Genomic DNA, 25201 nt, shown 5'->3' with positions numbered 1-25201 from the left:
TTGAGAGAGGGGGGCTTCCGTGGCAGTATATTCAGCACATCAATTTGAGGGGGGGAAAAAAATACTTGGACAAAAAAATGCATAAGCAGCTGCACTGATTTCATTCGGTAACTCTTTAATGTTTATTTTTTTCAGTGTGTCACTTAAATACAAGACGTTTAAACCTGAATGAATCCAGTTTTCTACTCCTTTTCTGCTGCTTCTTCTTTGACATTCGCTCCGAGTTGACATTTTGCCATTTCCCTTCCTCACAGTCCCCCCCACTGATTGGCTTCCTAATAAACATCTTGTGTACGGATACATAAAAAAAAAAAAAAAAAAAAAAAAAGTGCACATGATCAAACCTAAAGGCAGGAAAGTTGGAAACCCTCCCCGATCACATTGAATTTCAACGGCGTCCTTCAGGAGGTACGGTGATTGTCTTACTCCGCTGAATAGAACTCCCAGCCCTGGACTGGCAACCGGCTGACATGATGTAGCGGAAAAAAACTGTTCCGTCATCACAGGCGGTGTCAGAAAAATAACTCGCCACAGAGGTACTAACCAAAAATGTGACTTTTTTTACATTTTAATTTTCAAGGCCGCTTCTGCCGTATTTCGATTTTAAAACATCAACTGCGCCCCGTGCCTTTCGGCCTCAAAATGACACCGCTTCATTTGCTTGTCCCCTTTCCAAAGGGCGGCTGTTCTTCTCTGTCCTTTTCAATATATCTGCACTCCTCTGAAAGACGGGCATCTGGGGGGGATGAAGGGACTCATTATATTTTGCAGAGAAACAAACTAGAGGTCATGAAGTTAAGGCTGTCACAGGAATGTTTCCATGGCAATTTTGGCTTGAATCCTCATTCCACCCCCGAGTCGCGGGGCTCGTGTGTTGGCCGTCACGGCAGCGTCCTGTTGGCCAGCGATTGAACCATGAAGAGTTTCAACCTAAAGAGGGCTTTGCGTTTTCAACAGTGGGGGTGAAATGTAAATGTTTCGTGCCCAAAGCCGTATGGTGTCACTACACTGAGGGTCCCTGCTCCTGACAGTGCCGCAGGCGGGCTCGACCCCCCGACGGGCCGTCCTTCGCCAGGTTCCCCGTCAGGGCGGCGTAGTGAACCTGCTTCATGTTCTCCTGCACCTCCGCCTTGGCGTGCTTCAGCAGGTCGGCCTGGCCCTGCGTGGGGACGAGGGGATGAGGGAGGGAGGTCATGAAGAGGGCGGAGAGGGGGACGGGGGGCAAGGTTAGACAAAGCGGATGCGACATGGCAGGCAGGGAGAGGGCACAGACATGAGTAACATGCTGAAGGGCTGGACCACAGTGCACTTTTTCCAGCCCTGCAGGTGTGTGTGTGTGTGTGTGTGTGTGTGTGTGTGTGTGTGTGTGTGTGTGTGTGTGTGTGTGTGTGTGTGTGTGTGTGTGTGTGTGTGTGTGTGTGTGTGTGTGTGTGTGTGTGTGTGCGCATGCGTGCGCGCGCTGACCTTAAGGAGGGTGATGTTCCAGCTGAAACTCTCCAGTGCTCGACTGACCTTGCGACCCTTCAGCCCCTCCCTGGCGGCCAGACCCTGCAGCCTCTCGTGGAACTCCATGGCTGCGGCGGGACACACGCAGAAATGAATCAAAGCCTTTAATAAATTAAGTGTTGGCAACGGGTGGCCATATTGATTGATTCATAAAGGCGTAAGAAACAGAATGAATATGAAGACAACATAAATGGAGAACCGCAGACTGGAAAATGTGGTGTGGTGAGCCAGGGCCGCGGGCCAGTTCGCAGCGCCTGGATCCGTCGAGCCGCGCTGGGCCGCTAGCCCGTTGTTACCATGGAAACGCCCAGAAATGGGTTTACGTAGGGCACAAATCACTTTGATCAATAATGAAGAGCACAGACATTAACCATTTCAAGTTATGGAGCAAATTGGTGACCGTGCGCGAGCGCACACACACACACACACACACACACACACACACACACACACACACACACACACACACACACACACACAGCTTTCACACAGGAGAAAGAAGTGAAAAATTGCACAAAACATTCTCTGCAAAATGGCTTTTGTTGATGAAGTGTACAAACATGGACAGACCGCTGCAAACACACCGTTTGTCACTGCTCTACACTTCCATGTCTATAGAGGTTGCCTGAGAAATACCCATCTCCGCTGTTGCCTGGCAACCTCAAGCCTACATGGTGTGTGTGTGTGTGTGTGTGTGTGTGTGTGTGTGTGTGTGTGTGTGTGTGTGTGTGTGTGTGTGTGTGTGCTTGCGTGTGTGTGCGTGCGTGCATGTCTGTGTGTGTGTGTGAAGCATGCTATTTCCCTGTCAAACCAAGCGAGGCAGTTGCGGCAGCATTATTTCTCAGCGCGTGTGTGTGTGTGTGTGTGTGTGTGTGTGTGTGTGTGTGTGTGTGTGTGTGTGTGTGTGTGTGTGTGTGTGTGTGTGTGTGTGTGTGTGTGTGTGTGTGTGTGTGTGTGTCGTGTGTATGCATACGCATACATGCATGCAAGCAAGACACAGACACATGCAGAAATGAACACACTCTCTTGGCCCGGAGGCCAAAATAACTTTAGAATAAGTGCTTCAATTCTTTTTATGGCTTCACTCCGTCTCACAGGAAGGGCCTGCAGTGTTTGAGCAGCAGCCACATCTGACTCGGAGCCAGATGTCAAAGAGAACAGACCTGTTTGTGTTGCATTGTTTCCTGCCTTTTAGTTAAACCCATACAGCCCTTCCTGCCTTATAAAAATATATTGAATAAAATTGGACCATCCATTCGTTTTTCTTATCTTTTTTTAAATTGTAGTACTTATCTACGTCCGCATCCCCCCAGCATGCATTGTGCTGATTTCCATCACTAGATGGCGCTGAGACACACTAATACTAATATATGTAATGCCAATTAGAAACGTTACATATTATGAGCGGGATTGGTGTGTTTCATGGGATAAAAGTGGAATGTGTCAGTTTCAATTTTAAAAACATGTTCTAGTGTCCAATAGCTCTTTAAAGGCGTCTGTTCCTTTGTACTTGTCTTCCCCTCCAGTTTCCAATTTGAGACGTTCATTCATCCCTACCACCATCTCCCCTTCCTCCCCAGCCCCCCCGGGCTTGACCCCTCTACATCAGGATGACCTGACCCGAGCCCCCGCCCCCCTTCAGTGTGTACAAGCAGAGCTTTGTTGGCGGGACAGTGCTGTGGGCTCTGAGGGGTACAACCTTTTGAATTCTGTCTCTATCAGACAGTTGAGCAGCAAATGAGCATTGGGATTACAGCGATTATCCATGCAGTCACATGTCGGACGTGCTGCGGCTCTATTAAAGCAGCACTATGTAACTTCTGGGATTTGAGATTTGGCAGCCCTGCAGTTTCTGAGCGCAGTTTCACTTTTACGCCGCTGTCGTAAAATTTGCTGCGGCGTCCAAAAATAAAAATTTGAACCTTATAGGTCAAGTTTCAATAACAGTCCGTGAAACAAACACAGATATCATGTACACCTCGGTTACCGTGCCCCTTGCATGGACCTCGCCGATTCAGTGAACGCTCAGTCCACGGCACCCTGGGAGCCGCAGGGGGAGAGGGCACGGCGATCGGCCCCCTGCTGCCGGTGCAGGTACCAGATGTGCTCAGCCAGGCAGATCAGCTCGCACGCGTCAGAGGGTGAAACAAACCCTGTGGCGCAATTGAAGCGAAGTTTTGTAGGAGCATTATTACCAGACATTTTGACCAGCAAGTTTATACGTTTATTTTCTTTTTTTAATCAATTTTACCATCCAAACAAAATAGTAATTACACCAAGCATCAAGCAAGTGATGTAGTGCCGTAAAGCGTCATGCACTTTTCCTGTGGTTTCGCGCCCGAACACCAAAGTTACATAGTGCATGACCAGGCGTTCGAGGGGTCGGAGGGAATGGAAGTGCCATTCTCTATATTACAAGTCAGTGTACCATCAAAATGATTTTGAAGCTGTTATATAAGGTAAAAAAAAAGTTTCATAATGTTGCTTTAAAGTTAGTTTTAAACACTAACAGTTGGCAACAATCAGTCTGTCTGGCTTCCCAAAAAGTAGAGGTGAACAGTGCATTTTATCATCTTAAAAAACAGTCGTTTCTGTAATGTCATCAGTCGTAGAGAGTCGTAGAGATGGACAGCAGCAATTTGGCCCGTTCCGAACCAAAAACACAGATCCGTCTACACACACAAATCACGGAGGTCGGTAAATATCGTCACAAGCATGGCGGACCTGGAATAGAATTCCATCTGCTGATGGTGGGAGAAAGCAGAGAGAGAGCGTAGGGAGGCAGCTGAGGGATGGATGGCCAGCTCGTAGAGGAGAGGGAGGGATGGGGGAGTGGGAGGAGAGAGGAGATAATGAGCAAAACGGCCGCTGCAGTGTGGGTAAGAGTGCCGCTGAGGAGACAGCGTGGGCGGGTGTGCTCAGTTATAAACACACACACACATTCTTGTACTGGTATCAAAGTGAGGACCCAAGTTTACAGTGCACTTTCAACCAGAAAATAGCCAATTCGGAGACTGGTCCTCACAAGTAGTGAGCAACTAGGGAAACAAACACACACACACACACCTGTTGTCTGTACATGCAGGATTCTGTCGTGGATTCCGTCAGACAGCTCGATCACGGCTCTGCTCGCTTGGACCATCTGCAAATCAAACAAAATCAGCATTAGCTATTAACATAGAACACACACGCAATATTTATCTTGAGGGTTAAATGATGTAATAACGTGAACATTTGATCGAACGTACGCCTGGGGAGATAATATTCAAAACATGTTATCGGCTGGCTCTAACATTGTTAACACTGATCGATGACCCGATCGTTGCCTTTTGTGTAACCACTAATGAAGACACACAGATCCAAGTGCCCACACACCAGCGAATGTGACAGCTCCTCTAAAAATAACACACCATTAATGACACTGGGAGCTTCTGTCTGATTAATTCTGTACCTCCTGTTGGAAAAGCCTGCTGGGAGGTGACCTCTCTTTGTGCGGGGAAAATAAATGGTGTTTAACAAATGACAATGGACTGCAACACACTACGTTGACCACATCCAATACAACTATGTAACAATAACACACAGATGCACAAGCATACTGTGTTGCCATTTCCTCCCTGTGTTCTTCACAATCCCTCCGCTCCCGACAGAGTGACGCGTGGAATCTGTTTAGTGAAATGACATTCAAATGGTATGTAAATGGTATTCAGGAAACAGGGAAAGCATTTTGCAACAAGGTACACAGATATACACATATACACACACAAAGGATGCAACGGTACAGTGGAAAAATGTTTTCTTATTGTTCTGTCATAAATAACTAGTGTAACGCTGTGTGTGTGCGACTATTGGGGGGGGGGGGGGTTTGAGTTTGTTGGTAGGTAAGGTGTAATAGGATAATTGGCCCAGGTGTCTAGGGTGCGAGGTTCTCGTGGAAAGTCAGTGGAGAGTGTGGAAGGAGAGGAGAGCGCCTGGTGCGAGGGGAAGCGAGAGAGAGAGTCTGAAGAGAAGTCTGTAATATAGAGGGAAATGGCCAACACGTCTGGCGGACTTCTGCCACGGTACTGTAGTCCGCAGGTGCGTATTGAACCGTAGGGGGCGGACCGAAAAAGTGTGATAACATACCGTGTACCGTTGCATCCCTAACACGCACACACAAAACTGGCTGAATTAACATGTCACTTATCATACATGGAGATCTAAATCGCGGCTTAACGGCGGTAGAAGCGGCTCTGTTTGCATCCCTCGCAGCTTCGACTGTCTGGCTGCTCAAGGCACACACACACTCAATCTTTGAGTCTTTGAGTCGAGGCGTGTCAAGGAAAACAAAAATTATTTGGGCGTCGTCTTACATAACAGTGTATTACGCACAACAGAACCGCAGTCTGTCTTTCAGAGACACTGGCAGCAGCCAACGAAGGAGATCGGTAAAATTGTTGATCGGGACAAAAGGAACAACAAATAGGGGAAAAACTAGGAGAGTGTGTAAGAGGGGGAAAACCAGCGCATGGGAAAGAGACTCACCATTTCAAAGGTGGAGACCACCCTGCGCAGCACCTCGGGCAGGGGCCCCTGGGGCTCGGCGGCGGGATACTGGTCCTGGAGGTCAAACAGCACCGAGGGGGTCCCGTCCGGTCCTGAAACACGGGAGCCCAGAGCCAGGACGCACTGCATCAGGTTGGCCACCGCCGAGACCCCGCACAGCTCCCTGAAGACCACCACCGAGTTCTGGAGAGAGAAGTTTGGTAAGAAGGACGCAAAGATTGGACCATCTGTCAAATTGCCCCCTCACATTGTCTGAATGTTTAGAAATTAAAAGACAGATTTCATGGGAATGTTTTTTTCTCCGTCTCTCTCACTCCTACACACACACACACACAAAATGAAAAGCTGCTTCCATGGAGGAGCTGTTGCCTTTTCGTCGGCATATTGATTTGCCCTCCCGCTGCTCTTTCTGTTGGCCTCTCTAGAGTGATTTGGTTTGAGATGGAGCAGGTCGGGAGCCATGGATGCCTTCCAACGATGCCGTGATTGTGCTTTTATTGCATCGAGGTTAAACAAGCAACAGCGGATCAAATTACAGCCCTGAGCTGGAAGGGCTGTCCCAATTTAAAAGCAATAAAGTGACTTTGTTCAATCATTGATATTTGCCCGTCAGAGTCATTATTTTTTATGACTCTTTGTAGTCGTGGCTAAGCAACGTTCTCTTGTAAGTTTAGACTTGGAATGAAATGTCATGAGAAACAGCCCATAAATTTGCGCTCCGAGGTCAATCTCAAGAGGTCTTGACAATCTCAAGCAGAATAACATGCCTCTTTCCATCACTCTTTCTCCCTCTTTAGTCACCTGCATGTTCTCCCTCAGGTCGGTAGCTTCTTGCAACAGTGGGGCGGCCATTTTGAAAACCTCGTCCACGGCTCGGACCCCCAGGTCCCTCAGTGCTGCGTAGCTCCGCCCCTTCCTGGCCTTTCGTACAGACAGGCCCCTCTTGTGAGGCTTCCCCCCTCCTCTGCGGTTAGTCAGGGCCACGTGGACGAACAGCCTGGCATTGGGGAGGTCCTCCCCCGTCAGAGACTGGAGCGGTATGTGCCGGTAGCCCGGCTGGACGCACTCCAGGGGGATGGTGTACTGACCTGCGGGGGACGAATTAAGTGTTTGCATTTCAGGGTTTCGTTTTGAACTTCTAAGATTCTCATTGTGACCCTGTTGACCTTTGATCCGGGCACGGACCTATGAACTCATCTCCGATGAAGTCGTCGTCCAGCACCACGAAGCGGACCATGGCCAGCTCGGGCAGGTTGATCTGGAACTCGAAGCTCTCGTCGAAGATGGGGTTGTCCCCGTTCTGGGTCACGGTGCGGGTGCGGCGCTCGGCACAGTCGGCCGGGATGCCGTGGATCTCCACGTACACGTAGGGGTCCACCACGTCCCCCTTGGCCCCCGAGCCCCTCGGCCTGGGCAGGTTCTGACCGCTGATCACCTGTGATCAATATCAAGACTGTTTCATACTAATTTATTTATTAACTCTATAACATTAGTTTTATAGGACAGGACTGGTGTCAAATACAGTTTTACTAGTCTACTAGTTAGCAACCATTATTACCCTTGACCATTTTCCTGATGATATTCATTCTAGTAACTGTAGTTCCATTTGAGTTCCGATGAATCCATTCTTTGTCAGTATGAGAATTGAATTTCAATTTTCCGATAAAAAAGGCAAATAGAGACGATATAAAAAAATCGAATGTAAGGTCGTGTGCTGATTAGTAAACGGGCTAAAAATAGATTTGAGGTCACTCATGTCCTTCAAGAAAACATGGGTGAAATCACAAGGTCATGAGAAGATCACTGAAATGTTTATGGCACTGAATGTTTGTTTATTTAAAAATCATAGATGGGTTGGATTATGAATCATCTCTGTTGAGTTATGGGAGTCTTTTGGAGTCCCTGGCTAACCTTGTCTTAATTTAATCTCCCATCGCACCTTAATGTGGAGCAGCTGAGGAGACACGCCGGGCACCGTGTCCCTGGTGTCTGCACTGAAGTAGGACACCTCCTGCCGCATGATGGCCGGCCGCAGGACGTAGCCGCAGCTCCCGTTCTGCCTGAACCAAGCCGTGTTCAGGTCCATCATCAGCCCGGCAGTCTGGTAGTTCATGGCCACGATCTGGCAACCGCACTTCCAGAGGTCCTGCGGGTTCATGTTGCTAGAGTCGAAGCGCATCGGGCTGGGGTGCACGCGGGACAGGAAACGCTTGTTGTGGTTGACAAAGTCGCCCGGGCACTCTCCGACGAGGCGCACGGCCAAGGACTCGCGGAAGGAGCACAGTTCCCAGGGTTTCTGGCTCTTGGACGACTTCTGGAAGTCAATGAAGCGGACAGAGTGGCAGAGGGTCACCAGGTCCGAGAGCTCCTTCAGGAGCTTGTAGCGTTTGGGGAGCGTAGGGGGAGCACCGCACTGAGGGACTACTGCTGCGGGGTTACTTTTCTGCCCCACCTCCTTTTCTGTTCCTCCGGCCCCGCCGTCCGGCCCCACCCCCCCTCCGCCGCTGTTGCTCGCCTTCATTCTCTGACGCATTTCTGCCCCTTCGTCTTCATCGCTCACATCTCCTTCCTCTTCCCAGCCCGGCCCCAGTTTCTTCCCCTTTAGAAGTATCTGGCCCCTCAGGGAGTACGGCGACGGCAGGTACAGCTCCCCCTCGGTAGGGTGGTCCGTGTGCAACCTCTCCCCCAGTATCCTGACGAGATGCTGCAGCATCACCTCCTGCTGCCCAAGCGAACAGTGGTTCTCCAGACAGAGAATTAACGGATACTCAGAGGCCACAAACGCAAACCTCACGATGGCTTCCAGCACACACGGGAGGGCCAGGGGCGGGGTTTGTGTGTGTCCGGTGTAAACCAGTGGCTCGCCGTCTGGGCCGTCCCACACGTCCACCTCCACGCAGCGGCAGCCCATCTTGAGGGCTCGGACGTAGCCGGTGATGTCGGAGGGCCCCCGGAGCTGGTCCTCGATCAAGTAGGTGTTGTGGGAGGAGTTGATATAGTAGTGTGACAGGGGCTGGCTCATGTCCTGGCACACTGCGCTGTGCTCGGCATCAAACAGGTGGCACTCATCTGAGTTGAGGTAGCTGGTGAAGCCGTCAAGTGACAGCCAGCCCTGCTGGCGACCCTCCTCCGACGGCTCGTGGGACTGGATGACCTCCAGGCTGGTGTCCTCGTTCACCTGGTGATGGGAAAGAAAGAAAAGAAGAAAGAGTCAGACAGTAGCGAGCATGGAGAAGAGAAAATGACTGACTGACTTTTGAACTATGTGGTTTCTGAATGGGTTGCCTCTAACCAGTTACATCTGCTCAGTTACAATTATTTAAGATTGGATTAGATATACAGTACATTTTACTTTTACTTCAGTATATTTTTAAAGGGGTTCATTGTCTTTTTACTGTTACTGTTATTATGTCAGGGTATTCTTTCTATGTCTAAATGTACTAGTGCTTTTGTCCTTTGTCCTTGTTGTTGATGTATAATGTTTCTTCCCAAAAAACAGCATTCCAAATACACTTAAAAATTTTGAAACCACTTGCTTGAACATGTTGCCCTTTAGTGTAATTCTAATGGCAGTAATTGAGCATCTATTTGACCCTATACTTTAATACTTGTATTGCTTTTACTTTGTGTGTATGTGTGTGTGTGTGCGTGCGTGCGTGCGTGCGTGCGTGCGTGCGTGCGTGCGTGCGTGAGTTGAGTGCGAGTGCGTGTGCGTGTTTGTGTGGGTGCGTCCGCTCACGCTCACCAGGACCACGCCCTGCTCAGCCTCCAGGAACCTCATTAGGTCTTTAGTGTCCAGGAACTCCTTGTTACTGGAGAACTGCACCAGCAGGAAGTAGATCTCCGGACGGGTGCAGAGGTCGTGAAACACCTCGACGAACTCCTGCTTGGTGACCCGCTCACCGTCCCCCACGTGTCTTTTGTTCTCATTGTGGTCTTTAGCTCCACCTTGGCTATTCGGCGTAGCGGCCCCGGCCCCCCAAGTCCTCCCCCTGACCCTCTGTAGCTCTTTGAACCTGTGCTCCACTTTGGACTTGCTCACGCCGGGGTTCACGCTGTGGATCAAGCCCACGGCGGAGCGCAAACCGACTGCCGGCTCCGCTTCCCCCTGGCCCTCGTCGGACTGAGCCACAGAGGAGAACAACTGGTCCAGCCAGCGGTGACGGAGGCTTTCCTGACTGCTGGCGATCATGTCCAGGGCGTGGCGGCCGTACAGCATGAGGTACCTGGGGGCAGAAAGGAGGGGAGTCGCAGGGTTCATCGCATCAAGCACAGATGAAGCAAACTGAAAGAATGAAGACAGCAAATAGAGGGGCACGTGCATAACGCAAATACGTTGAATGGCGTTTTCTTATAAAGTGCCCGCTATAGAAAGTAGCAAATACGGATTACCACTTTTAAATTCTTAAGTATGGCTCAGTAGAATAAGAGTCAAAGAGCAAATAAGAGTGTGGTGGACCAAGGGGGCATGGCCAAGCCGCCGCTGCAGACAGGCGGTGCAGTCTCCCATCCCGGGGCCGCTCAGCTGCTGGGGATCAGCCGAATCAGCGGAGGGACTCCGCTGATTCGGCTGATCCCCAAAAACAGGAAGGTATAACTGTGTGTGTGTGTGTTTCCCTGCAGTAGGATGGGCGTGTAGGCAAACCAGCCGGAGGGACACGAACCAGTAGCGACAACTGGAGATACCTGGATATCCCCGAACTATTTATATATATATGGGCCTGCGAGCCCGCAGTTTCTTTTTCGGCCAACGAGCCACCTTTTGTTCGGGAGACTTGTGAATAAACACGCCAACTGGCACTGTTTCGCCTCCGCCTGCCTCCTCTTCCTCATTTCCTGGCCCTGAGCCAGAACGATCGTTCACAAAAAGCAAAAAATATCAATATCTTAACCGAAATGATTTGGTCGGGTATTTATTACCTATAACCCCAAATGAAAACAACTTTAAAATTCAATGCATAAAATATAGACATCCTGGTCCAGCTTTCATTACGTTGGCTCCTCAGCTGTGAAATGACCTGCCGCTTGCTATTAGATCCCCTTGATCTGTGGGCCTATTTTACACATAGTACACATTACTTCGCTTTTTACTTGGTTTGGTTTTATCTTTGTGTTTTCCTTGTAAAATCTTTTTCTGTTGTTATGATTTTATTCTCATAATTATTTTATTGATTTTATGTCTATTAGCAATCTTGCTTTTAGTTATTCGATTTTTTTTAAGGGATACTCCAGCTTTTGGGAAAACTAGCTTTTTTGTCTATTCTACCAAGATTCAGACAATATGGTCAATACCTATTTCTTTCCTGTGTGTCCAGAATCAAGATACTAAGAGGCATGACAACTTTGTCTGCTCAAAGCAAGGATGCAGGGGGTTCAACTAGCCTAGCTCCTGTGAAATCTCCCCAAAAACCGGAACATCCCTTTAAGTATAATTCAGTATTAAGAATAAAAATAATGCTATTGTCGTTATGATGTCCCAAAGAGAACCCCCTTCGCTCCGTGCCATACCTGAGGCCGGTCACCCAGATGTTAGCCACCTCGGCAGAGTTGGCCACGAGGTCCAGACTCTCGTACGTCTCCCCGTATATGATGGAGAACGCGCAGTCCTCCGAGATCTGATCGTACACCCCGCTGGTACGGAAGGTCTCGGTTTTGCGGCCCGTCCGTAGCTAAAGTGAGAGCAGGACGCACCTTCAGTCCACTTACAGTAGGTTGGCAGCGAAGAACAAAGACTGGTTGAAAACACAAAACGAGAACATAAAAAGTCTCTTTTGTGGCCACTGACCTCTCGCATGGACAGGAGGGAGATACGGGCCTTGTCGGACTCCTTCTTGGACGGTTCCCAGCACAGAGCCTGCAGCCCTGCGTCCAGGAGGTAGTAGCGCTGGTAGACCCGCGAGTTGGGTCGCACCTTCCGCAGTTCACTGCCCTCAACCTGAAACCAAAATGCCCTTGTGAGCTGTGAGGGTCAATACAGCCCTACAGCCTACTGCGTATCTCATGGCAAAGGCCCATGATATCCAAAGAAGGATCTCAAATAACCCACCATGGAGTGGATGCAGTCGGCAGCACTGCTGATCTTCCTCTCCGACAGGCTGCTGCTGAAGGAGACCGTCTTCTTCCTCTCGCGACCCGCTCGGGAACCGTCCTGGCGGAGAAGGTGAAGCAGGCGGAGGCGTGTGAGGGCAGGCGGAGGAGCAAGCAAACGGGACAAGCAAATTAAAAAAAAAAAAAGTTCAGGCAGAGAAGGACAAGGGAGGTACAGGACAATAAATCTCAGGTGAGAGACAGACGAAGGACGGAGCGATCTTCTAGGGATCATTTCATATGGGAACACTTGTGCTTGGGCATGATGCAAACAATGCTTTTATATCATCTTTATCATGATAATTAGAGTAATCCTTTTACATAAGCATACGTAAAAAAGAGGATGAGCCTACTAGACAATGTCCTAATGTCCTGAAGCAGTTTGTCCGCCCTTGACTATTAATCAAACCAGACAAGACTGTGGCAATGCTGTGGAATTCTAATTTTGCCCGTCCTGCATTAAATTGGCACGGCCAGTCAGGTTGAGTCAATGTCACAGCGCATCAATCTTATATATTGACCAAGGAAATGGCACACAAAAAAAGAACTTTACAGGAACCGATGAGAGCGTGGATATTCGAGGAGACACGGTCACTCTTAATGTACAAATCTTAAGATGTATTTGATCACAAAATTATTGATTTATTTGATATTGAAGAGTGGCATTGGATCCCACTGGCTTTTTCCAAGACTGGATAGTATCGATGCACCGCAGCCGATACCCTCAAGGTATTGAATCTCAATAGCGAGTACTGTGCCCACGAGGCACGTGGAGGAATGGAGCGGCACCGTAAGTGATGAAAGAGTGCGAGAAAGGGACACATGGAGAGATAGAAGAGTGAGGGGGCTAGAGAGCTGAGTTGTGGTGCGTCCAAGGAATATGAATGAATGTGTGAAAGAAAAGGGCCTCGACTGGAATGGTGGTGCACCTCTGAAAGTGATAAGGTTTTTTGGAGCACTCGCAGAGTGAGGAAGGGAAGGGGGTCGGGGGTAAATGGGGGGGCGGGGGGGGGGGGGGGGGGGGTGTGAGGGCAAAAGACAGCCAAAAGACAGGATTTGTGACAGGAGGCTGCTCCTCCTATATTCCATTTTATGAAGGCCATAGGGGACTGAGCCCATTCAATTATAGAACAAGAGAGAGAGAGAGGTTGATGGGGGTGATGAACGTCCTCTTAAAGGGGACCTATTACGCGTTTTGTTATTTTCTCTCATATATATAGAATGTTACAATGTCGGATGTTCATATTAGACGTGGACAAAGTGTCAAATAATGAGGTAAACCAATGACAAAGTAATCGCTGTGAGCAAAATGCTCCGGCTTTCGACTCTGCTCTGAACGCCTGAATGTGCATTTCTCCAAACAAAACCAATAAAAATTGTATTTTTATTGTCGATGTATGTGTTCTATTTTATTTTCAGACGTTAACATGAAACAAAAAAATCCCCCATGTGCGAGAGTCGCGGGGTGTTGCGGTGCGGTGTCCGGGTCTCCCATCAGCTTGGAGCACTGCAACCAACGTCGAAACCAACTTTTAAATGAGGCCTGGTTGATCTAATATGACTGAAGATTCAGCGACTGGACTTCTTAGTTTGCACCTCAGAAACAGATTTTGGTGGACCGATGAGTCGAGATCAGTGAAAGTTGTGAGGTAAATAGAGCGGTACCCGAAAGCCATGCTCAAACGCCACTAGCCCACAGACCTCTGAGCCTCGGGAGGATGGCTCCTCCCACAAAAAACGGCCCGATTTGGAACAGAAGAGTTATAGAGGCATGTTAGAATGATTAGAATGCATAATCTGAGCGGTATTTTCAGCAACAAACTTCCAAAAACATGTTTTGGGGACCTCAAGAGACCTTTATCGACTCGTGTAAAAAGGAGCATAATAGGCCCCCTTTAAAATCCTTCCCCTCTGCTATGTGTGATACTCTTACGGACTCCTCGGAGCTACTACTGGGAGGTTTGGAGCGATTCTCTTTTTTCTTCATTGAAAAGAAAAGAACAAGGAGAATTGGAAGCAAAGATCCGTCTTCCTATCTCTAAGATGTCCAAAAAGAAAAAACCCGAACAGACAATAAGGCACGGAGACGGTAGCTAGTTTGAACACACACACACACACACACACACACACACACACACACACACACACACACACACACACATCAGTGGACACATCAGCCTAGTATCTCAACTTGGTTTATCTCTCTTGCCTATGACGCAATGTAATGACAGCTGCAGAAAATCAATGTTGCCTTGGTCTCTCTCCCTCTCTCTTTCTATGATATTATCAGGAGTGCTCTCTCTTTCTGTGGTCCTATCAGTGGGAATTACAGTGCATGACCGCAGTGCATTTTCCCATTTTAAAACGCATCCTCGGTTACATGCATGCATGAGGTGGTTATCATGCATATAAGCGATGTGGTCGGCCGCAGGGCCGCTCCAGGGTCTCCAGCGGCTGCAATGTCATGCTGTGATTTGTGCCCTTGGAGTGTTCAGAGATACCACCATTGTGTGTGTGTGTGTGTGTGTGTATGTGTGTGTGTGTGTGTGTGTGTGTGTGTGTGTGTGTGTGTGTGTGTGTGTGTGTGTGTGTGTGTGTGTGTGTGTGTGTGTGTGTGTGTGTGTGTGTGTGTGTGTGTGTGTGTGTGTGTGTGTGTGAAAAGATGTGAGGAGCTCTTCTATATCTCTAAGGAATTGGCCTCAAACATTGATACATGTGTATGAAAGTATGTATATGTATGTGATGAATGTCTTGACTCTTGATAACAGAAAGAAGGAGGGGGAGACTAGAGCCTAATAGGGAGATGGCGAGAGACATAGAGCGTAATGGCAGGGATACACCAAAAGACTTTCAAAAGACTTTTTGTCCATTCCAGTCGCGCACACACTACAGGAGACCTAAGACTTGAGATAATGTCAAAGCAACCTTTCGTCTTAAATCCTTTAGTCCTAAAGTGTGTGTTGGACACCCACGATCCCCTGGGCTCACAGTCCTTGCAAAATCCTTTAGTGTGTTCACTACCAGGATGGAAACATCTTCCGTCCATTGCTATGAGTTGATTGAGTCTTTTGAAAGTCTTGTGGTGTATCCATGCCATTAGGTGGAGAGGGGGAGGGCTCCAAAATGATTTATCTCTGGCAATATAATATGAACGTGCAGTTGTCAAACCACAATATGGTGTGCACTTACACACAAAAATCTTAAATCATAAATAAACCATAAATCTCCATTCATCAATGTGTGTGAATGTTACATCTTATCTGATCCAGTACACCAGCTGAAAAGGGTCGGATATAGAGGGATATTTCTATGTCGGAGTGAGTTTACACAAGGAGCGACTGCTATGCCTTTGTATGTATAAATCATGCGGAAATCGCCCCTCATATCCCATAACGTAATTGAAACTGCATTTACTTATCAAATGAAATGCCTGCCAGAATATTTATGCACGCTTCATTCATGGAGAGAAACCCAAGATATTTCCCCCAACAGAAAGTGTTGAAAGCCATGAGACTGTGGATAACATCCCCAAACTGCCACAAGTGGCTTCAAAACAGGAAGCAGAGTGTCAGTTGGTCACATTGAGCTTCCTGTGGCCGCACAGGGCGTCACAGGAAGCGCAGGCTCAAGCTACTACATAGGAGCGTGAGGAGGAAGGAATGATGGGAAGGCCGATGACATGCATTTATTGTGACTGAATGTGAATGACGCCGGGCGTCGTGGCATTCTAACGTTGCAGCACATATCGATGAAAGACGCTCTCAGGACTGTCAGGAAATTCCTTCAAAGCTTTACATCTTAGCACCATTGATCCCGTGGTGGTTTTAAGACACTGTCGATCCCAAAAGGTCGAAAGGGGTCCAGACAGGTACAAGAGAAGTAAATAGAAGGAAGGGAGGAGAGGCGTGAGAACATCCTGTGTGTGGAGGGCTCTAAGACGGTGCGACCAGCAGACACAGGAGATGACAGGAGTGAGAGTTGAGGTTACAAAAAAAAAAGACAAGCTAGAGAGAGGGGAAGTAAACCAAAACAATGGGTACTGAGGAACATTACGGTCAAACCAACTCACTGCCTGCAAACCTTCAAACCATGGACTTTCACTTTTGCTTTGAAGAATCGGGTTTGCCATTTTCAAATCAGGCCTTACTAGAATGTTGATTCCCATCATTTATAACAGTCCATAGTACAACCTCGCTGAACGCTTTACTAGAAGCTCCACCCTGCTGCAGCTTCTCACTGTGCTCCAATGCAGTCCAATGGGGCAAACGCAAGAACGCGAAAATGGCAAACTCGCATCATATTCCCATGGGTCTTTGTATGTTTTTTGGACATGATTTAAGTAACAGTAATATATTTTGCAATTCCCACAGTGCATCCAAAGTGTAACGTAGCATGCGGCACAGCTTCCTGTTTCTAGTCTCTTGCCTTGGCATGAGGTAGCCAAAGGAGCTGACTCTTGGAAGTGCAAAAGTCAATAAAACCCTGAAAAACCTGATAAAATGCACAGTTTGCAAACTTCTTTCTTCGGCATAAGACAAAAAAGACCGGAGATTTAACTGGGGTTATCTTACGGCTTCAGACTTTGCCCTCTTGGGACAGCATATTGAGCAGAATGTTCAGCCATGACCAGCCATAAGAGGCATTTTAATAAGGCCTGGATTGAAAACCACAAATCCATCCTTTAAAGCACAATAGAAAAGAAAAAACGGCTAAGCTATTCAGTGTCATCTTCATTTCAAATTGTGAAAACCTCCACCTTCATCCTGGTAGCAGAGTCTTAAAGTGACGATTTAAGGGATTGGTAGGAGGATCCATTAGGTGTTCTCACTTTTTTGATTGTGCCCTCCCTTTAAAGACTCTTGATGGTTCTTTTACTACTCCCCAAAGTCACTCTCCAGCTTAATCTCCCAGATGTTGTTAAGGAGAGCCAAACCGAGCTGTTAAACTGAAGGTCAATGTTGACGCAATGGAGCAGGTGTAAACCGCATTGAGGGCTGACTTGATTCACATTCAGTCTCCCGAGTTTAAGGAAGAAGAAAAAAACACCTTGACTGATGTTTGGTGCGCACTCCATGATAGTTGGCTCCAAAGGTCAGTATATGGACCAGGCAATTTCTATCGTTTGGTCTCTTGAGGGGGGAGGTGTTGCATCGGAAGCGGCACTCATCTGAAGTCCATTCTTTTGTTTCGACTGCATTCAGATCTGTGGGAATCGGCTGAACCTTTGATGAAGGTCGTTTGATGACGGCAGCTACCAAGCTAGACATCTGTGGGGAGTCACGTATGTGAAAAACAATGGCCAGAGCGCTGAACCCTGTGATGATGCCGCAGGTGGACGAGAAAAGCACCTTATCCAAAGAACAATGTTTTGTGATCGGTTCATGCACCCTGAAATGGGGTTGCGATGCGTTAAACGCACAAGAGGAACACTAATCTGGCATTTTACTTTGGGGTTTTCTAAGTGAGCAGCATCAATTTTAATATTGTGTCGGTAAGCAAACCGATGGGAAACCACTGTTTTCTGTACACTCTAGTTTGTTGACAAGGTTTCAAAATGACGTGTGTTAAAAACCACAGGTGTAAAGCTATCAGGCACCACTGGTTTGCTGTTTTCAGGCAGAGGGGAAATGATGGACGACTTCCATCAAGCTGGCATCGTCTACTCCTTGAATGTACAATTAAACAGAACACAGAAAACCAGAGGTAAATGGAATTTTTACCAATGGCCTTATACAGAGTTTCCCCTCTCTCAGGACCTTATCAACATCCTCCACTCTGAACAATACATCCCCCTTGTAAACAATATAATCTCCACCGTTACATCACCCTGTTCTGCTCTGAAGTTATATTGGTCACATCTACAAGTGAAGGCAAAACTGTCTGCAGCAAGTGTGAGGTCCAACCGTCTCTTATCTGCGCAACCTGAGACACAGATTCAACTTCCATCTTCACAGCCTCTTTGACTTGTTTGTTGGGTTTTTGCCTGGAGAGCTACTCTTCTCTCCTCATTTGTTTTTATTTTTTTAAAAGGCCCTTCGTTATCCAATCACTATATACATTACATATTTTCAACTACAGATTACAGCCGGGCACTCTGGGAGAACATCTCCCATTCCGTGTATTCAAAACAAGACTTTTTAAGCCTCGTGCACATTATTATCCTGTTGTTTTGTCAACTTTTTAAGCCGGAGCCTGCCCTCTGTGACTTGGAATGAGGGGAACAGTGTTGTGATCCGCCGTGCTTAAGCCAGCGCATGGGTCTGCCCGCGCCTTCATTAGCGAGCTTGTCACGATTACTTTCTATGATGTCAGAGAGAGGGAGAGAGTATGGATAATAGGAGCCACTATTACTTATTGCCGATCCTCTGAGTCAGCAGAATGAGAATGTAGGTCATTTGTGGGCATCTTCTGTTCCCTTCATTGAGAACGACAGAACCGTGAGTGAGGCAGCGTGAACGGGAAAGAACAGAAAGGAAGGAGAATAGGGAGACCAACTGAGCAAGGGAGAGTGAGAGAGGGAATTCAGAGGCTGGAGGAGGAATTGATTTGGAATTCGGCCAGTGTTTTTGTCAGCAGATATATGGACTACAGTGAGGCGAGGCGCTCCGGTCCAGCCTGCCACCACTTGATTTAGTGGGCAACATTAAAATTATTTATAGAAATGGAGGGGAAAATACATTTGCAGTACAGTGTCATGGTTTCTTGTGAGATACTAGGATGATACTGCGTGAAATGTTGCAAGTCATTGTTTCTTCAAGTAACACATGTATGTTATGCCTATCCAAGAATTGAAAATATATTCTGCTGATCTAGTTAAAACTAGTTAAGGTTTAAGACCAGTGGAGAGGACATTTCCTCCAGCAAAAAAAATTTTTTTTTATGTAAATATTATCAAATGTGCAGCATATGCCTATGAATCCCCTCTGGGCCTCACGTTCCCCTACTGGCCAGCTGAGGTACAGTTCACCACATGTTTTTACATGTAATTGATGGGAGTGAAAAAATTGACGTTCAGCAACGATTAGATACCGTCTGCATGTTTATGTCAGACCGAGTATTTGTTTTTTATGGATGGATAAATTAGACATTACGTATATGCTCGTACAACTTCCATTGACTATCAGGATCCCTATTCTCCACTGTTCCATGTTATGACTCCACTATACACGTGCTGGTCACGGTTTATTCTACCATGCGTCGGTTCCAACTTTTTCCCCAATGTCAGCCTCAGGGAGGGTCACAATGTCCGTTTATATTCGGCTGTGTGTAAGAGATATATGTGCAGATTTCAGTATACCAAGCACATACCAAAGTACCCCCAGTTTTGCACAGAAAAAAAAGAAAAAAAAAATTGTTAGAGTTAATGATTTCAAGCTTGAGAGAGAGAGAGAGAGAGAGAGAGAGAGAGAGAGAGAGAGAGAGAGAGAGAGAGAGAGAGAGAGAGATAGAGAGAGACGGCAAAATGAGAAACAGGAAACACTATGCGGTCATTCAATTCTGCCGGAGTGGTGGGGGCGGCGAACTTACGAGAAAGAAGTCACAACACAACGTTCAGAGCCGAGCGAGACACCACTGAGAGAAAACCACCGCCCTTCACGACGACCAGACTAGCAGATGCTCACCCACACTTAAAACCTTGAAAGTCCCTCTTATACAAATGCGCGCACACACACACGCGCACGCACCCACGCACCCACACACACACACACACAGAAAGCTTTAATAGGTTGCAAACCATGATTTGGGCTGATAAACGTCACTTGTCGTCTCTCCGTAAGCCGCCAGTAACCGCCACAACCAACTGTAGGCAACGGGAGCCTAAAAGAGCAGGAAGAGTAAAGGGCTCGTCAAAGTTTCGAGTGGGGTTTTTTTTCTTCCATTTGCCTCTGTGGTGACCTTGATGAGACACACAAAACACACATGAATATTCATATCCTCACAAGGTTTATCCCTCCGCTCAGCGCTTCAGCCGTCGAAAGCTATAGAATAAGATGTCAGTGTGAACCGTAGCAGGCGCTCCAGGCTGCTTGATCTACTCCCCAGCTGGGTGCCATTGCTGCTGGCTGAAGCTGTTCCCAGCCAAACACACACACAACACACACAAACACACACACACACACACACACACACACACACACACACACACACACACAGAGTATGACTTTGGATGAATTTATAACGCACACACATTCATTTTTAGGGACATTCACTCATTCACGCAACCATGCGGGCATCCATTCTAACAAATTCATGTGTGTACATATACATATAAATACATATATTTACACAAAACACTGACCACCACTAATATTAATAATTGGACATGTTCTTTAATCTTTATTCCCTATATTTTTTTGGTCATTAATGCCCTTTAATATACAGTAAAACTGTGAGTGGGCCAGATTTAGCCCATAAGGCTCAATTTAATCTGCTGTCCCTGACTAGATGATAATAAAGTCGATAATACACAGTAAATGTGCTATCCTCATAGCGAGGAAAATTCATCAAAAATGTGACAGAGGTATATCCCCAACAACTCCACACACACACACACACACACACATACACCCACAGTCACACGAGCAGTGTGTATTTTAGAGCGGGCACATCATTGTAAAATGTAGGTGTGTGGATCTCAGGAGAGCGAGATCTAGAAAGTAGGATCTCCTTCAGCTGTGTAGCAACCTGGTCTTGTTTGCGTGTGTGTGTGTGTGTGTGTGTGTGTGTGTCTGTGTGTGTGTGTGTGTGTGTGTGTGTGTGTGTAGAAGGTAAAACCTGATGCTTATCTACCATGATGATGAAACAGACACCAGCTAATTAGAGATCACGGGGTTACTTCGCTTCCTGCAGCTCCTGGAGAGCAGAACGTAGGACGACGGACTCTGGATGTCCAGAAGGCTCTGGCCAAACATATCAAACTTCCCACCCAACCACCCATCCGCCTGCAAAACCAGACTCAGAAGAGCCACGACCACCGCTAAAACCATCTCAAATGGCATATTTCCTATATCAAGAGGATTGTCCCATCGTGAGGAATTCTGGGATTAGCCATTCCCCGACTGAGAGACTACAGCCAGTGTAGACTCAAGGGAGTGGACTGGTGTTTAGGGTCCACCCCAAATAAACACACGCCACCCCCTGACCTTCATAACATTCACACAGGGAAATCTCCTCTCGACTACACGGCATAAGCAGATGTTTATTAATCTGTCTATCTATCTGTCTGTCTATCCACAGTGTATCTATCTATCTATCTATCTATCTATCTATCTATCTATCTATCTATCTATCTATCTATCTATCTATCTATCTATCTATCTATCTCTCTGTGTCTGTCTATCCATCTATCCATCCATCTATCTATTGTTTCTTTACCACTGCCGCTCTTTTGAAGTGCAGGCTGTAGCACCAATGCTCGTGGGGACATTGAGGGCCACATCAAACAGAACAGCACGTGTGAAGTGTCAGCGCTGCTAGAGCACCATCATCGCCACCACCATCATCATGAAGGGTCATTTAACACTCGCAGGACACTGGAAGAGATAAGAGAGAGAGAGGCATCTACACTGTGGCTGGCAGGTTAAAGTATGTGTGTGTGTGTGTGTGTGTGTGTGTGCGCGTGTGCGTGTGTGTGTTGTGTGTGTGTGTGTGTGTGTGTGTGTGTGCATGTGTGTATGTGTGTGTGCATATATGGTTTAAAACACACCCCAGCATTAAACAGACATTGAGATAATCCTTAAAGTGCTGTTTGAAGTCCACATAATCGCCATATCTTTGTTTTAAAGGCCGTTTCTAAATGATCATCTATAAACCACTTATACCTGTATCCCACTGTTCCTGGATACGTCAGTTACTAGGATGGGTAAAATGCATTTCGTTGTCTCAGTACTTGTACTCTGCGCAACGACAATTAGTTGAATCTAATCGGATCTAATCTTCTGTGTGTGTGTGTGTGTGTGTGTGTGTGTGTGTGCGCGTACGTGCGTGCTCAGTAGTGACAGAAAGGCGTCGTCGTGATTGCTGCACATGACTCAATAGCAATATTTCACCACGAACTGAATGAGGAAACTGGTCAAGCTGCTCCTGCTTCCTTCCTGCCGTGCTCACTGCGAGCCAATCAGACGAGAAGCGACAAGCCCACATAACCATGACTATCCCAGAAACAACAGCAAACAGCAGGGGGTCCACCTTGCCACAAGCCGTGCACAGAAAAGAAAAAAAAAAGTCATGGGATTGTTAATGACGTGGCAAGACCTTTATTAAAGCACAACAAGCAATAATAATTTCCAAACTCAGTCGGACAATAAACTTGTATACCTTATCTCACAGGTGGTCAAAGTGAGGAAAGCGTTTTCATCATTTCTAACAGGCCACTTACTACCTGTTGATACTAATCTGAACACCTCCGTACAGTAAGGACACGGGTTCCAGCACAGAAAAGTCAGGGCTTTGATCATCACCATCTTCAACGCATTGTTAATGTCGACTACATCTAAAAAATAAATTCAACAAAATCTGACGTCTGTGGGAAGACTGGAGAGAAACTGTGAGTGAGACAGACGGCTGTACACGTTCAAAAACAAAGTTTAAGGAGGGTTCCTCACACCTTTCCTCTCTCTTGTGCGTGTGTGTGCGGGCGATGTGCAAGTTTGGTTTGGAATACCGCACAGATGTTCATCTGCGAACCGGGAGGGGATCTCCCAGACCGGGCCTACCTTGATCAGACTGCTCCGCCGGGGGATGGCTTCCGCGGCCGCATCCGTTCCGGGGCGCTCGGTCCAGATCGGCGACCCGGGGCTGCTCCGACTGGTGTCCTGCTGGCTCCTCCCGTCCGACATGCTGGCGCTTCCCCCGTTCGCCAGCGGCTCTTCCCGGCGTGCGTGCAGCCTCCGCAGCGCCTGCTCCGGCTCCGGAGCGGCTCTCCACCCGGCGGCAGAACCCGGCGCGCCGGCGGAGCTCCTCTCCCCAGATCCGGCCATCCAGGAGACGCGCAACTCTGGGCCTTTGGGTCTCACCGGGGCGTGAATCGGGTCTCCATGCGCGGAAGGGCACGCAGGAGAGATCCCATCGCGCGTGTTTTGAGGGAAACTTGCTTTCCTCCTCGCTGGTCTCTGCCGACGCGCGTCGCAGGCAGGAAAGCAAAGTCGACTCCCCTGCCACACCGCGGGCGTGCGTCGCTTTTGTGCGCTTGCGTTGAGGAAGCGTAGACGCGCGTCCACGCCGCAGAGCGCGGCGTCACAGAAGCTGAGCTCAAAAGCCTCCTCTCGTGGGGTTGGCGCTGTGCGTCCTCCTTGCTGCAGGCTAATGACTAAGACTAATGTCATGGGGACAATTTCATTAAAATAACAATTACGATTATTGGAAATGAATGAAATGGTGGAACACAATCAAATAACTTGATTTAAGAAAATAAAAATGAAAAAAAAAAAAAAGATTAAAATCGTACGAAACTATGCCAAAGTAACGTCTTAACCTAAATAAAAGCAAAGTTCCGGGATTGGGCTTTACGGAATATACGCATAGTAACGCAATCCAGTCTATACCATTCAAATACAGCGTGCTGCCTGGCTCGATTAAAAAGAGCTTGACTTTCACACTGGTCAGTACAGCCAACATATCAGATCATTTTCAATCACGTTACTTGCTTGAGGAAGTTACTTTCGGAAGTAAAATGCCCTGTTGACTGGCAGTCTGTATGAATCCTCCTACTCCTTTGCCTTTACATATACTAAATACACTGTTGATAAAAATCAAAGGTCATTTATGAGTTTGTCCTTTTTTAAATATAGTTATTTAGGTGAGGATGTGTGAGATACCTCAACTCGCATACAGTACATAGCTTGTAAGTGGTAGGTTTGTTAAAATCACCTGGCGTATGTACCCAGTGCTACCGGAATAAACACACAGTGAGGCATCACTTCTACTGCGACTTGAACTCACACTTGAATAGAACTTTATTGATACATGCCCATTATTTACACGTTATTTACACACATGTCTTATGCCAATATCAACGGATCTCATCGTTATCATTGTCTCCGTCACAATCGTCCATGTCACAATAATAGGATAATAATAGGATGGGTCAAAAGCAGAGGATCCATTTCACCGGCCACCATCAAAGCATGTGCATGTGTGTGTGTGTGTGTGTGTGCAAGCATGTGTTGTAGTGTGGTGTGTTGGGTGACGAATAAAGACTGTTTCTTTCTGTTTCTTTCTTCTTCAATAAGCTCCTTAACTAAGAGCACATTTTTCATGTCAACCCCCACTTGCTCTCAAATTATCATGAAAGAAAACCACATCTTTCGACCTTGCATCATGTAAATTTTGCATACATGGTTAATCCCCAAACAAACTTTGCAAACTTAATCAATTTCAATTGTGTTGCAGGTTTCATCATCACATCTGCTGCCAACTGGTCTGTTGGGCAATAATCCAAACAATTTTTCCATCATTCACAGTTGACCTTACGAAATGATACATCATGTCAACGTGCTTAGGCCTCTGTCTTCTTACAGGACTCTTTGCTCACGCTACCGTACCTTAGTAATCCTCATAAACCTTAGGTGGTGCATACTGACATCCGTCAATACCTTCTAGTAGTGTAGACACAATTATCAGCTGGATTTTGCACAAAGACGTTTTCACTCAGATACTCGTGTAGCATCTTATACTTAGAGTGACTTTGCTAATGTATACACCAACTTTCCATTCGCACTAGTTTTCTCCTCATAACCCTCTGGTTGTTCCACTTAAATCTGGCCATCTATTGGTGCATGTGGATACGCAGTTTTGACATCCATCTGATACAAAATCAGGTCTTCCTGTGCCGCTTTTTGCATCGACACCCTGATACTGGTCCAACTGGCAGTAGGAGAAAATGTCTCCTTATAGTTTTCGCCCATCTTTTGACTGTATAGTTTGGCTTCATAAGTGCCTTGTATTTGTCAGATTCAACAATGTTGTTCTTACTGTAATTGCACTACCCTATCTTCGTGTCAACATGAAGTGAGGCATCTGTTTTATACGATTGTTAAAGCATCTGTTCCTTACTACAGCTGCT

The 25201-nt window shown here is 47.1% G+C and overlaps 1 protein-coding gene across 1 annotated transcript; it reads right to left on the bottom strand.

The window, feature by feature from the left end:
• LOC307242915 (inactive phospholipase C-like protein 2) lies at nucleotides 1-23266 on the bottom strand. The gene is made up of 12 exons (XM_080017541.1): nucleotides 22854-23266; nucleotides 12098-12199; nucleotides 11837-11986; nucleotides 11560-11720; nucleotides 9797-10277; nucleotides 7991-9229; nucleotides 7237-7486; nucleotides 6853-7139; nucleotides 6031-6234; nucleotides 4573-4648; nucleotides 1465-1574; nucleotides 1-1159 (listed from the first exon to the last, which is right to left on the bottom strand). The coding sequence occupies exons 1-12, from the start codon at nucleotides 23115-23117 to the stop codon at nucleotides 1004-1006; spliced, it is 3480 nt and encodes a 1159-aa protein (XP_079873667.1). The 5' UTR covers nucleotides 23118-23266; the 3' UTR covers nucleotides 1-1003.
• Nucleotides 23267-25201: the final 1935 nt, after the last annotated feature.

This window comes from Zeus faber (genome assembly GCF_960531495.2).
Source record: "Zeus faber genome assembly, chromosome: 1".
In the NCBI taxonomy this organism is placed as follows: Eukaryota; Metazoa; Chordata; class Actinopteri; order Zeiformes; family Zeidae; genus Zeus; species Zeus faber.
This window is presented reverse-complemented; position numbering and strand designations above follow the sequence as displayed.